This window comes from Coffea eugenioides, chromosome 11, assembly GCF_003713205.1.
Source record: "Coffea eugenioides isolate CCC68of chromosome 11, Ceug_1.0, whole genome shotgun sequence".
Taxonomy (NCBI): Eukaryota; Viridiplantae; Streptophyta; class Magnoliopsida; order Gentianales; family Rubiaceae; genus Coffea; species Coffea eugenioides.
Window position 1 is genome coordinate 32943082 of NC_040045.1, and position 14544 is coordinate 32957625.

The 14544-nt window shown below is 32.0% G+C and overlaps 1 protein-coding gene across 1 annotated transcript; it reads left to right on the forward strand.

The window, feature by feature from the left end:
- The first annotated feature begins 512 nt into the window (after positions 1-512).
- LOC113752311 (receptor like protein 21-like) lies at positions 513-14210 on the forward strand. Its single transcript, XM_027296427.1, has 5 exons — positions 513-917; positions 3017-3175; positions 4277-4351; positions 11612-11749; positions 11971-14210. Exons 1-5 carry the CDS (start codon positions 530-532, stop codon positions 14208-14210), a joined length of 3000 nt encoding a protein of 999 aa, XP_027152228.1. The 5' UTR covers positions 513-529.
- The last annotated feature ends 334 nt before the right edge of the window (positions 14211-14544 follow it).

A 14544-nucleotide genomic window follows, 5' to 3' on the forward strand; every position in this document is an offset into this window, starting at 1 on the left:
GTTCTAATTTTTTAAATCATTAAAATTATCAAATTTGTATTTGATTATTTATTTGTTTTCGTGCCATGGACCAGTCTTGAAACATACTTTAAGTTCGAGCTATTACAGCCACCGATTTGAACATTTAAATCAGACTCACTGGACTATTGAGAGAGGCTTGTGGATTTGAAGAAAAAGTTACCTTTTAAGTCAATGTCTATCGATGACTATTGAGAGAGGCTTGTGGGTTCCCGTTGGTTAGGTTTCCTTTTCCCTAAATTAGGCTAAAATAGATTATATAAATACTATCGTTACGATAAAAAAAATGTCAATGTCTACTCCACTAAAGCGGCCCAAATTAAGTTCCACTGACCAGGCTTTTTTTTGCAACTTTAAAGACTCTTTTTTTTGGAGCATGCAACTTTAAAGACTTAAACCTGAGTTGACTCGTTGAGGATACGCAACTAGAAGGAATACAGGATTTTATAAATTATCCTGCCTTCCATTTTCATTACAGCACTTTCCTTCACTAATTCTCCAGACTGAAATCATGCGCGGTCATTCCATTCTGATTGCCTCATGGGCTCTTGCTGTATCAATAATACTCAACGGAAGACAACTTTGCTCAGGTTGCTTTTTAGAAGAAAAACATGCTCTCTTGGACTTCAAAGCTTCCTTAAATGTGACTACAAATGCTCATCTTATCCTTTCTTCGTGGACTGGAAAAGAAGGTGACGGAGCAAATGCCGATTGCTGCACCTGGGAACGGGTCAAGTGTAGTAATATTACTGGGAGAATTGTTGAACTCCACCTTAGTTATTTGCAAGAGAGTATGCTTGACTATTGGTATGTAAATATAAATATTAGCACTTTCATACCTCTGAAGGACCTGCGAACTCTAGACTTGAGTAATAATGGCTTCCAGGGTGACGTGACAGGTAACTACCGTACCCTACTATCTTTTTTTCAAATCATTGGTTTTCTTTAGTGTTGTAGTCGTTTTTACTGTATAATTTGAAGTTTCTTGTTCTTGGTATCTACTATTTTGGTATTCTCACCATCTCATGAAAGAGTTCTCCCACAATAATTAAGAAGATTTTTTTGCAGGTTAATATATTTAAACTTGACGTGGTACAAATGTTAGATATAGTAAGTGTAGTTGGTGATGTATTGCTTGAGAATCCCATATTTAGTTTGTACCAATCCAATTGGAGGGATCTTTATGCTCCAATTGGAGGAAAGTGGTATTTATTTTACCCGACAGCAACATACTGGGAGCATAATTTCCTGGATTATTCGCATCAAAACCTAATTTTTACATTATGTTGTTATATAAATTTTTCCAACAGCACAAGGAGGCAAACTTTTTGAGTTTTGAGATGTTAGTATGAACAATGAATGGTTTGGCTCGACGACTGAACCATCGAACTGGACCAATTTTGATTAAAGGGTTTAGTTCTTTGTATTAGTCAAAGTTGGTCAACCCAAGAAAGTCTCCGTCAACCCAAAATCCTTTAATTTTCCCCAGCAATAATTGAATCTTGGCCTAAACCACATACACCATGTTGAATCTTTTCCCTCTTTGTACTTTGTAATTTACTAATTTTCCAGAGTAAAATATAAAATTTAATCTTGTATATGTTTTGATTTTGCTAAGATATTGCATTACAAAGTATACTTTTTATTTTTTGAATTCGAATTGCTCTCGCTTCTTACCATCATTTTCTTTTAGTCAGTTAGCAACTAAGTGTTACTTCCACGCTTTTTGATAGTGTGTCTTATTTATTTATCAAATAGTTTTCAATTCAATGGGTGACCGGTTACAAATTAGTTTGTGTGATGTACAAACATTTATATCTTTGCCGACGTGGAAAGTATAAAAGTCTTAAAAAGTTTAAATCTTACATCATTTTATTTAGAGTCAAATATCGAAAACCTCTTTTGGTGGACCGCTGCAAAGCTCTAATAAGTGTTTCTTTTGCCAGAAATCAGTAGGGAAGAAGAAGCTTTATTATGAAATTTAATTTTTGCAATGATGTCATTTTGGAATTATATTTTGAAACCAAATTTTGTCTACAATTTATATATGACTTGGTTCAAAGGTCGATTTGATTATTTCATCATTGTTTTTCTATTAAAAACTTTAATCATGCTCGAATATTAAATTTAATAAAAAAAAAAACTAACAGTTGTGGGCACGGCCCGCCGTCACTAAACGATCATTGACGAGTCGATCCTCAACCCCGACAGGACGGGTTCAAACGACTTCAGTTAGTTGCTTTCTTTTCACGCTTTGAGCTAATATGCACTCGTGCGCTACTTGCTGCTAAAATGTGTTGATACTGCGGCGCATGGGGAAAGGAAAGCAATTGAAATCACAATCATACAAAATACCTGTGCACGAGTTGCGCTTTGGTGTTCATAATTCCAATTTGGATTTATCAACCGAGTGCCCAATGTTTTCAAATGTTATAATTTTAAAATTATAAGATTAATTAGAAAAATAAAATAAATATAAGAAAATATAGGTCAGATTAAATAGAAAAATATACAAATGCTAGAAAATGCAATAATTATTAGTATGCGTATATACGTAATAGGTCAGATGAATATTAAATATGTAGGGTGCCCATTAGAAAATACCTTCCAATTATATCGCAATGACATTTATTGTTACCTTTACATTAGATACTTTCTCGATTTGGTTGTATTTTTACCCAAAAAAGAAAAAAAAAAACTTGAAACTGTCCGGGACACCCCAATAAAAAAAAATGTTAAATACATCTGAACCTCTTATGCACGAACTAAGTTTTATCCTTCCGTCTCAATGGCCTTAAATCTCACTCAATAGTTCGGCGAGTGCCATAATTTTCACACCCCCGGTATTTTGTAGCTATCCATATTATCCTCTTCATTGTTAGCAGACAACTGATAAAGAAAGTTCAGCAAATGTTAAATGGTACGTTTTCAAATTATTAGCCAAAGGGGTTTCTTTGGCATTTAGTCCGTTTATTAGAATCTGACCCGTGCTTTGCAGGCTGCAGGAATTGGGCTAAGTTGCAAAATCTCGAGTCCTTATACCTAGGGAATTGGAACAACTTCAACAACAACATAATTCCATGTATAACTGCAATTACTGAACTTAAAAGGCTGTCTCTCCGTCATTTGGGTTTAGAGGGATCGTTTCCTATAGAAGGTATATTCACTTGCTATCTATAATTCTTATATGAGACTTTCAATAACCTTTTTACACAATTTTCTTTGACTTTGCGTCTGTTCTATTTTTGCTTTTCTACTTCATTTGTTTTGGGTCCTGTTCAGCACATAAAAATTAATGAATATCTAAACTTAGAATGATTCAGCATTATTTATTTGTAATCTATTTCAATTAATAGCTCTTAAATGTGAACTTTATTGATGTGGAGCAAATTGCAAAGCATCTTATTTGTTTTTCCTTTTACCTTCGCAAGCATGGGATTAGAGGGTAACTTAATTCACATATCCAAAGTTGGTTTACATTTTAATAATTGGCTATGGACTTAAGAAAGAAAACAAAGGGCAAATTATATTTTACATTTTATATTTTACATATTTTACATTTTTATACATAACCTCCTTATGGTTTCAAAAACTATACATAACCCCCTCATGATTTAGATTAAAGTGTCAAAGTGATAGAAATAATCATTCGTAACAGAACCTTTAAAAATGTCGAAATTACATTTGTTTAAAATTTAAAATGACTGAAGTGATGAAAATATATAAACATAATATACATGATGCACTAATCCCATATGATTTTATATTTTATCATATAACCTCCTTATGGTTTAATGTTTTACCATATAACCCCCTTATGGTTTTCAAAATATACACATAACTCTCATTGTAGTTAATAAATAATTTTTAACTTTACATAGAAGCATTTTTGACGTTTTAGGTGATTCCGTTATGGATTACAGATTCCATTACTTTGGTACTCTAATCCAAACCATGAGAGAATTGTATAAAGTTTTTAAAACTATAGGGGGATTATGTATAAAAATACTAAACTATAGGGGGGTAAAGTGTAATTTGCCCAAAACAAATCGCCTGTGGGCTAACATGTGAGCAGTTGTTTGAAAGATGATAATTAGTTAATGTTTTTTTTTGTAGTTGTGAGAGATGTTGCATATGCCAAAATTATAAAGCATAGATATACAGAAAAGATAAAATTGTAGAAACCATTAGCATGAGAGCTGTTGGACCGCAGTCTGCCCATTCTAGGAGTTCTAATTGGATCATCTTCTTGCTGCAGATTTCAAGCGTCTGGAAAAATTGGAGTTTCTTGACTTAAGCTATAATCAATTTTCTGGTTCCATGTCCTTTAAAGGTACGCATATCCAAGCGTCTGATTTCAAGTGTTTTTTTTTTTACAAAAAAAAAAATTACAGTCCCATGATTTGGATCCTGTCACATGATTTGGAGTATAACCATTATTATAAGGATAGGACAGAACTATCTGTGTACTTTTCCCTATTTCTATAATTTGATGTTATATTATGTCCAAATTCCAATAAGGAAAATAAATTCCTAAAATTAACAAATTTGCCATAATTTCTAGATTAGCTGAACATTAGAATTATCCATCGTTTTAGGTGGTTTAATTAACTTTCATTTGAAAAATGGAACATGAATAAAATGTGGGAGTTCTTTTTGTGACTCTAGAAGGATCAGGTATTTAATTTTTCTTTTCATTTTAATTTAGAAACCCATTCACTAACTACCAAAGAAAAATCAAGTACACTTTTGTCCTTTTCTGATGTTACGTTAAATATCAATACTTAATATTATAAAAGTTACAGATCTAGTAATGAATTCAAAATGTTATTTTTAAAGATAAAGTGAATCACCAATCACCAAACCTTTCTAAAATCTAATTTAGCTGTAGTGTTTCCTATGTCAACTGAACTGCTAAACTCCTAAAAACAATTAATTGGTCGTTCTATTTATTTTTTTTTAATTAAAAAGAACAAAATTTACGGCATGTGATGAATTGCACGTTAATTTGGAACATTTTCATCACTGCATATATGAAAATAAAAAATTGTACTAATGAGAATTTAGAAAAGTTTATTGATTGTTGACATGCTTTATTAGAAAACATTTTGGAAATTAAATTAAAAAATAAAAAACTATATCAGCAAAACATGATGACACAGGTGGTCCTTGCACTCCTAAATCTTTTGAGAAATAATAGAAGTACTTTAGTAAGAAAATAAATTGATTCATAAAATAATAGAGAAATAAATTTTACAAAAAAAAAATGTCGCTGCAAATTTTTAAGAAAATATTATATTGGCCAACAAGTAAAGAAGAATATAACGCAGAATTTCTTCGAAAAGAAAGAAATTTTGCATTTCCTAATTCTTATATGAGACTTTCTTTGACCTTACGTAAATTTCTTTGACTTTCTGTTTGTCTATTTTTTCTTTTCCGCTTCATTGTTGTAGGTCATGTTTCGCACATAGAAGTAAATGAGGATCTTTACTTATAATGACTTAGTATTATTTATTTGTACTCTATTCCAATTAAAAGCTCTTAAATGTGAACTTTAATTGTAAAGTGTCTTATTCTTTTCAATTTTACCTTCACAAATATGGGATTAGAGATTAGAGGGGTGACTTAATTTACAAATTCAAAGTTGTTTACATTCTAATAACTATCTGTGGACTCACATGCGAGCAGCAGTCTGAAAGATGTTAATTAGTTAATTTTATTTTTAATGTGGTGATATACCAAAATTATAAAGTATAGATATACCAGAAAAGAGAAAAAAAAAAGCCCAATCTATAGGCATTAGGGTTGTGGGCGTGGAATCTGCCCATTCTGAGTTCCTGGATCATCTTGTTGCTGCACAATCATCTTATACTTCTTTCGTTGTTAGTTCAATCTTTGAATCACCTCTCAACCAATCATCCCATTCTTCATCACTGCAAGAAAATCCTTTAATTTTCCCCAACAACAATTGAATCTTGGCCTAAACCACATACACCATGTTGAATCTTTTCCTTCTTTGTACTTTGCAATTTACTAATTTTCCAGAGTAAAATATAAAATTTAATCTTGTATATGTTTTGATTTTGCTAAGCTTCTATCGAATGATTGGCCATTTAGAACCTTGATTACACAGACAAGTAATTCATCTTTCTTCATCATCTTTTTTTCTTTCGTTCTAGCCTTACTTTTACCATTCTTGTCCGCAGCTTGAGGCAAGTTTTTCATATTTCTTCTTTCTTATAATTTCTCAGCCTTATTTCTTATAATTTCTCTTAATCTGCGTGTATATCTGTATTATAATTGTAGAAGACTCAAAATCCCATACAAACTGACGATAGTTTAATTAAACAGGAAACTATTTTGCATTAAATTTTAGGGATGATTTCAAAAACCTCCCTTGAGTTTTTTTAACAATTTTACTTAGTCCTCTCGAGATTTTTAAAATTACACATACCTCTCTTGTTATTTAAAATGACAATACTACCCTTAAATAATTTAATGAAATTCTCTTGTTTGGTATGCTTCTAGTTAGAATGACTTTTTAAATTATTTTTTCATTATTTTTCCTTCTTATTCCTTTTAATTTTAATTTTTTACCAATAAAACTGTAGAACTATCACTATTATCTCTAACTTATATTGTAACCAAATGTTGAACCAGTGATTTTTTTTGACGAGTTAACTTTATACGTAATCCAATGTTTTTTTGCTAATCTTTGTTTTCTATTTTTTGGTATTAAAATTAACAATAAATCAAAAAGAAACGGCCCAAAACCACTATTAAATTATGATAATCCCACTACTCGAAAAACTCATAAACACTACATCAATTATTTCGACATTTTCTTTTCTATCTTATAAATCTAAATCCATAATAAAATACTATCAAAAGTATCCTATTATAGTGATAAAATTATTATTATAGTTGTTTATCAAATAGTAGGTATGGACATAAAAATTTTGGCACCTTTTCCTTATAATTACACTAGATAATCTTATAATTGTGTAGGGAAGTAAATTAAAACTTAATACACGAGGGCATTTTTGAGTATTCATTTAAAAATTTGATGAAGTTAATATTATTTTAAGATTTTGTTACTAAAAATATCAAATCAGAGGAGGTAAGTATAATTTTTCAAATCTCAGGAAAGCTCAGTAAAATTGTCAGAAACCTCTCCTGAGGTTTTTGAAATTATCCCTAAATTCTTCAAAACTACAAGAATTAATATATCATAAATTGAAAGAAGTCAAGAAAAAATAGCAATTAAAAAATAGATCATACAGGCATAAAACATCAACCTATCGTGATGGATTAGGAGCAATAATTAAGGAATGTATACATGAGTAAAATTGATGTCTCTAAGAAAAAAAAAGGCAATTTATGTGGAAAAGAATGAATGGATCAAGAGAAAAGACTAAGATATTGCATTACAAAGTATACTTGTTATTTTTTGAATTTGAATTACTCTCGCTTCTTACCATCATTTTCTTTTAGTCAATTAGCAACCAAGTTTTTCTTCCACGTTTTTTGATAGTGTGTCTTATTTATTTATCAAATAGTTTTCAATTCAATGGGTGACCGGTTACAAATTAGTTTGTGTAATGTACAACAATTTTACCACTTGCATCAAGTTTTATGCATAGTACTTAGTTAGTTTCTGTTTTTCTTACTTCGACCTATCACCAAATCATCAAGTTTCACTATAATCCAAAACCATGCAGGTTAAATTGTACTTTTTCAAATTATAAGGAGGAAATGTGTATATTGGATTAGCCAAAGGGGTTTCTTTGGTATTTAGTCCGTTTATTAGAATCTGACTCGTGCTTTGCACGCTGCAGGAATTGGGCTAAGTTTTTTTTTTTTTGGCAAATATCCCCTGGCTTGGGGAGGGGACGCCACCCCATAATTTATTATAGGAAGGAATTGGGCTAAGTTGCAAAATCTCAAGTCCTTATACCTTGATTTAAACAAATTCAACAACAACATAATTCCATGTATGACTGCAATTAGTGAATTTAAAAGGCTGTCTCTCAGTGATTTGGATTTAGAGGGATCGTTTCCTATAGAAGGTTTATTCACTTACTATCTATAATTCTTATATGAGACTTTCTTTAACCTTTTTACACAATTTTCTTTGACTTTGCGTCTGTTCTATTTTTGCTTTTCTACTTCATTTGTTTTGGGTCCTGTTCAGCACATAGAAATTAATGAATATCTAAACTTATTTGTAATCTATTACAATTAATAGCTCTTAAATGTGAACTTTATTGATGTACAGCAAATTACAAAGCATCTTATTTGTTTTCCTTTTACCTTCACAAGTATGGGATCGGAGGGTAACTTAATTTACATATCCAAAGTTTGTTTACATTTTAATAATTGCCTATGGACTTAAGAAAGGAAAAAAAAATGTGCAAATTATATTTTACCCCCCTATGATTTCAAAAGCAATACATAACCCCCTCATGATTTGGATTAAAGTGTCAAAGTGATGGAAATGATCATTCGTAACGAAACCTTAAAAATGTCACAATTACCCTTGTTTAAAAATTAAAATGGTTGAAATGATAAAAATATATAAACATAATTTATATGATGCACTAACCCCATATGTTTATGTTTTATCATATAACCCCGTTATGGTTTAATATTTTATCATATAACTCTCTTATGGTTTTCAAAATATACACATAACCCCCTTGTGGTTAATAAATAATTGTCAACTTTACATAGGGGTATTTTTGATATTTCAGGTGACTCCGTTATGAATCGCAAATTCTGTTATTTTGACACTTTAATTCAAATCATGAGTGAGTTGTGTATATCTTTTAAAACCATAGGGGGATTATATATAAAAAATACTAAACTATAAGGGGATAAAATGTAATTTGCCCAAAAAAATCGCCTGTGGGCTAACATGTGAGCAGTTGTTTGAAAGATGATAATTAGTTAATGTTTTTTTTTTTTTGTAGTTGTGAGAGATGTTGCATATGCCAAAATTATAAAGCATAGATATACAAGAAAAGATAAAATTGTAGAATCCATTAGCATGAGAGCTGTTGGACCGCAGTCTGCCCATTCTAGGAGTTCTAATTGGATCATCTTCTTGCTGCAGAATTCAAGTGTCTGGAAAAATTGGAGTTTCTTGACTTACGCGGTAATCAGTTTTCTGGTTCCATATCCTTTAAAGGTACGTATATAGTTGAACTGGGATACTTTTTTTTTTTTTTACAAAAAAAAAAAATTACAGTCCTAGAATAAGCTAGATGCGAAATAATTTTCTTTGGATCCTGTCACATGATTTGGAGTATAACCATTATTTTCTCTTTCTATTTCAAGATTATAAGGATAGGACAGAACTATCTGTGTACTTTTCCCTATTTCTATAATTTGATGTTATATTATGTCCAAATTCCAATAAGAAAATAGATTCCTAAAAATTAACAAATTTGCCTAAATTTCTAGATTAGCTGTACATTAGAATTATCCATTCGTTTTAGGTGGTTTAATTAACTTTCAATTGCAAAATGGAACATGAATAAGATGTGGGAGTTCCATTTGTGACTCTAGAAGGATCAGTAATTTGATTTTTGTCCTATTCTGATCTTATGTTAAATATCAATACTTAATATTATAAGGGCTATTTGGTTGATGAAGTTACAGATCTAGTAATGAATTCAAAATGTTATTTTTCAGGATAAAGTGAATCACCAAACCTTTCTAAAATCTAATTTAGCTTACTGTAGTGTTTCCTATGTCAACTGAACTGCTAAACTCCTAAAAATAATTAATTGGTCGTTCTATTTATTTTTTCAATTAAAAAGAGACAAAATTTACGGCATGTGAATTGCACGTTACATTTGGAACATTTTCCTCATTGCATATATGAAAATAATAAAATGGACTAAATGAGAATTTAGAAAAGTTTACTGATTGTTGACGTGCTTTATTAGAAAACATTTTGGAAATTAAATTAAAAAAGTAAAAAACTATATCAGCAAAACATTATGACACAGGTGGTCCTTGCACTCCTAAATCTTTTGAGAAATAATAGAAGTACTTTAGTAAGAAAATAACTTGATTCATAAAATAATAGAGAAATAAAATTTACAAAAAAAAAAATGTCACTGCAAATTTTAAGAAAATATTATATTGGCCAACAATTAAAGAAGAATATAAAGCAGAATTTCTTCGAAAAGAAAGAAATTTAGCATTTCCTAATTCTTTTATGAGACTTTCTTTGACCTTACGTAAATTTCTTTGACTTTCTATTTGTCTATTTTTTCTTTTCCGCTTCATTGTTTTAGTTCTTTTTTCGCACGTAGAAGTAAATGAATATCTATACTTATAATGACTTACTATTATTTATTTGTACTCTATTCCAATTAAAAGCTCTTAAATGTGAACTTTAATTGTAAAGCGTCTTATTCTTTTCAATTTTACGTTCACAAATATGGGATTAGAGGGGTGGCTTAATTTACAGATTCAAAGTCTGAAAGATATTAATTAGTTGATTTTATTTTTATTGTGGTGATATACCAAAATTATAAAGTATAGATATACCAGAAAAGATAAAAAAAGCCCAATCTGCCCATTGTAAGAGTTCTTGGATCATCTTGTTGCTGCAGAATGCAATTGTCTAAAAAATTGGAGCTTCTTAACTTATATGATGCTGGATTTTCTGGTTCCTTATCCTTTACCTAGAATAAGTTAGAATCGAAATTATTTTCTTTGGATCCTATCGCATGCTTTGAAGTATTAAGTGTCATTTCTCTTTCCATTTCTCTTTCCATTTTCTCTCTCTCACACACCTACACACACACACACACTCTCTCTCTCTCTCTCTCAGATGCACACATATTCTCTCTCCCTCTCCTACACGTATTTCTTGTATAACATGCACTTTTAAACATAATCTCTCCATCAAACACACAAAATATATATTTTACTTCTCTTGAAGATAGACATTTGCACACTAAATTTTGCAAATTGTTTCTCATATGCACATACAAAAAACATACTTTTCCTATTAGCATGCAGATTATTAGTATAAAAAATTGATATTTAAAAAGTTAATATAGTACAAAAGTAAAACGTAATATTACTATTCAACTATATAATTAAAAACAAAATAAAATATTTTAATTTAGTGCTCGAATTTAGCTGGTTATCAAACATATTTCACTTTATGAAATTTAGTAAATTTAGGTTTCAATTAAGTTTTAGTTTTCAAGTTTTAGTTTTTAGTTTTATCAAACGTCCCCTTTGTCTACCATACAACTTTTTACTACCAAATGACAAAGCTGCCCCTGCAGAGTGTGCAGCTCACATGCAATGAATTTCGTCTATTTTAATCGAGCAAATGGATAGAATAGCCCAATTTGATCCTTTTTAGCTGTTCAGTGGATCAATTGACGTGAAAAAATAGTATAGTGGATTAAATAAGACTTCGAAAATTTTGTCGACCTGTGGCATAATTTACCTTGTTTGAAATATACAAATTCTTATAGAATAGGGAATGGAGATGCAACAATAGTTATGTAATTTTGATATATCCAAAACTATAATACTAACATAAAGTTTTGAACTGCAGAATTGAAGCTGGAGAACTTGAAGGTACTCAATCTTGAATATACAAAATTTAACAAACTCTCCGACATTGAGGCTTTAACTTCTCTCAAAGCCTTATCTTTGAACGGTATTGGTATTAATGATTCCTCCGTCCTTCAAGGTAATAAGATAGGCTATGAAAGGCTCGGTTGCTTGCAGGAAGTTGCTATTTACTTTTCAAATGTTGAGCTAGACCGGATGAAATTTGGAAACCAACATTTCAATTTTTTTGCGTGTAACATATGATTTCATGGTTTCTGAATTGGCTATATATTGACAATTCATACCTAGCATCAACTATTACTGTATGAAAAGCTTACAATGCACTTGTTTTTTGGACAGGAATTTGCAGTTTGAAGAATCTCGATGAACTTCACCTGAGTGACAATAATTTTTACGGGCCTGTTCCTATGTGCTTCAGAAACTTGACGTCTCTTCGAGTTCTTGATCTCTCCAACAATATTCTCAGCGGAAACATCCCTGCAGCTCTCATTACTCCTCTCGTACACCTTGAGTATCTATCTCTCTCTGGCAACCTTTTTGGAGGTTCTTTTTCTTTCAATTCTTTGGGCAACCATTCAAAGCTTCAGGGGTTCGAACTTGGACCTTTGAACAATGATTCACATGTCGACACTGAGGATCTTGCTCTGCCCCCACCATTTCAGCTAAAGGCTCTCTATTTATCTGGCTGCAACTTGAATAATCAGACTCGACAAATCCCAAGTTTCCTGCTCTATCAGAAAGAAATGCAAATTCTTGATCTGTCTTCCAATAAGTTAGTTGGGGAGATTCCTACTTGGCTTCTGCAAAATAATACAAACTTTGAAGTTCTTGTTCTAAAGGATAACTCTTTTACGGGTCCGTTTCTTGTGGATGATTCTCTGGGAATAAATCTAAGTCAATTAGACATCTCAAACAATGACGTCAGTGGTAAGGTTCCTCAAAATATCGGTTTATCTTTTCCATTTCTGGAGTGGTTGAATTTGTCAGGAAATTCATTTGAAGCCAATATTCCCCAGTCATTGGGAAACTTGACATGGGCAGATTCAATTGATTTGTCCCATAACAAGTTTTCGGGGGAGGTGCCAAGTCAAATTGGAACTGGATGTTTAGGTCTTAGAATATTGGTATTGTCTTATAATAATTTGCATGGCAATTTTCCTTCTGGGTCCACGAACTTAACAAGCCTAGAATTCCTTCACTTGGATAATAACCATTTTATTGGGAGCATTTCACATGGATTATCTCGCTCTCCAAGTTTATATTGGCTGGATATTTCAAACAATTCTTTTCAAGGCAAAATTCCAAGTTGGATTGGAAATTTTTCATATTTGAAGGGTCTTGACATGTCAGCCAACTTGCTAGAAGGTAGCTTACCAGATGCTATATGCAAACTTTCACATCTTGAATTTTTAGACCTCTCCAAAAATCAGTTGATCGGACCTTTACCAGCCTGCTCCGAGCTTACGTCATTGAAGTTCATCCACCTGCATCACAACATGATCTCAGGGCCCATCTCAAACATGCTGTCTGGGAGCTTCAATTTGATGACACTCGATTTGGGTTACAACAAGCTGTCTGGCGGTATACCACGCTATATTGGTAAACTTAAAGAGCTCAGGGTTCTTCTACTGGGGGGAAATGAATTGCTTGGTCATATTCCTTTGCACTTATGTCAGCTGCAGAATGTGACAATTATGGATCTTTCTCAGAATAAGTTTTCTGGGCCACTGCCTACATGCTTCAACAACATTTCTTTTGGCAGAGGGCAGTTCTCCACAGATGCATTTTTTGCCTATGACCAGCCTTTTAGTAGTGATTACGCCATAAACCTTCCTTTTTTGGCCATGGAGATATACTCGAGTGAGTATTCTATAACTTTTTCCGAGCAAGAAAAAGTGATATTCATAACAAAAAGTAGAAGCGAACACTATGCAGGGAATATATTGAATTTCATGTCTGGACTTGATCTGTCATGTAACCAATTGATTGGAGCGATTCCTCCTGAATTTGGTGATCTCAGACATATCCGGGCATTAAATTTATCCCACAACTACTTGCAAGGATCTATTCCCTCAAGACTTTCCATGTTGAACCAAATAGAGAGCTTGGATCTTTCTTACAACGATTTGAGTGGTGAAATACCTTCAGAGCTAGCATCATTGACTACCTTGTCCATCTTCAATGTGTCATTCAATAACTTGTCTGGCAGGGTGCCTGATACATGGCAGTTTGCAAACTTTGACGAAAGCAATTATAGAGGAAATCCAGGTCTCTGTGGACCACTGCTCAAGCGAAGTTGTAACCCCTTTGCTCCACACCCTGAAAATGTTGGTGATCAAGACATAGAAGTTGATGGTGCAATTGATGTGGCAGCATTCACCTGGAGCTTTTTTGCTTCATATATGGTGATCGTGATTTCATTAGTGGTAATTCTTTGTGTTAGCCCTTATTATAGAAGAGCATGGTTTTTTTATATTGATTATTGGATCCTGTCGAGATTCTACGAGTATTGCAGGTCTCGTTCCTCAGAGAAAAAGCAAACATGGAAAGTGTTCAATTGGAACATGAGAAGGAGATGAATTGGTCCTAGTTACTCTATTGGGATTCTTGAATTTGGAAAAAGGTCCAATAAATTTGCAAGTATTGAAAGAGGAACTATATGAGCTGAAATTCTGGTGTTCAATATATTTTGCACTACAGTTTTTTTTTCTCATATTTGCGGTTTTATTTTCTTTATTTGCACAATTACCATTTCTTTTCTGAATAACCATAATTTTTCTGATTAGAGCGGCTTTGGATAATTTTTAATTGGTCAAAAGCAAATGAATGATCAAGTTGCCATTTTGCAATACAAATGGCCAAATTGTACAGTCGCTCAACTTTTTGTTTTCCTTTTTCTAGCAGCATAGGGGG

What these genes read in the sequence shown, in the direction of transcription:
- LOC113752311 (XM_027296427.1), top strand. Translation starts at nt 530, where the DNA reads ATGCGCGGTCATTCCATTCTGATTGCCTCATGGGCTCTTGCTGTATCA. An exon ending in CTTCCAGGGTGACGTGACAG is followed by an intron (nt 918 to 3,016) that starts GTAACTACCGTA and finishes CGTGCTTTGCAG; the next exon opens with GCTGCAGGAATTGGGCTAAG. An exon ending in TGATTCCTCCGTCCTTCAAG is followed by an intron (nt 11,750 to 11,970) that starts GTAATAAGATAG and finishes TTTTTTGGACAG; the next exon opens with GAATTTGCAGTTTGAAGAAT.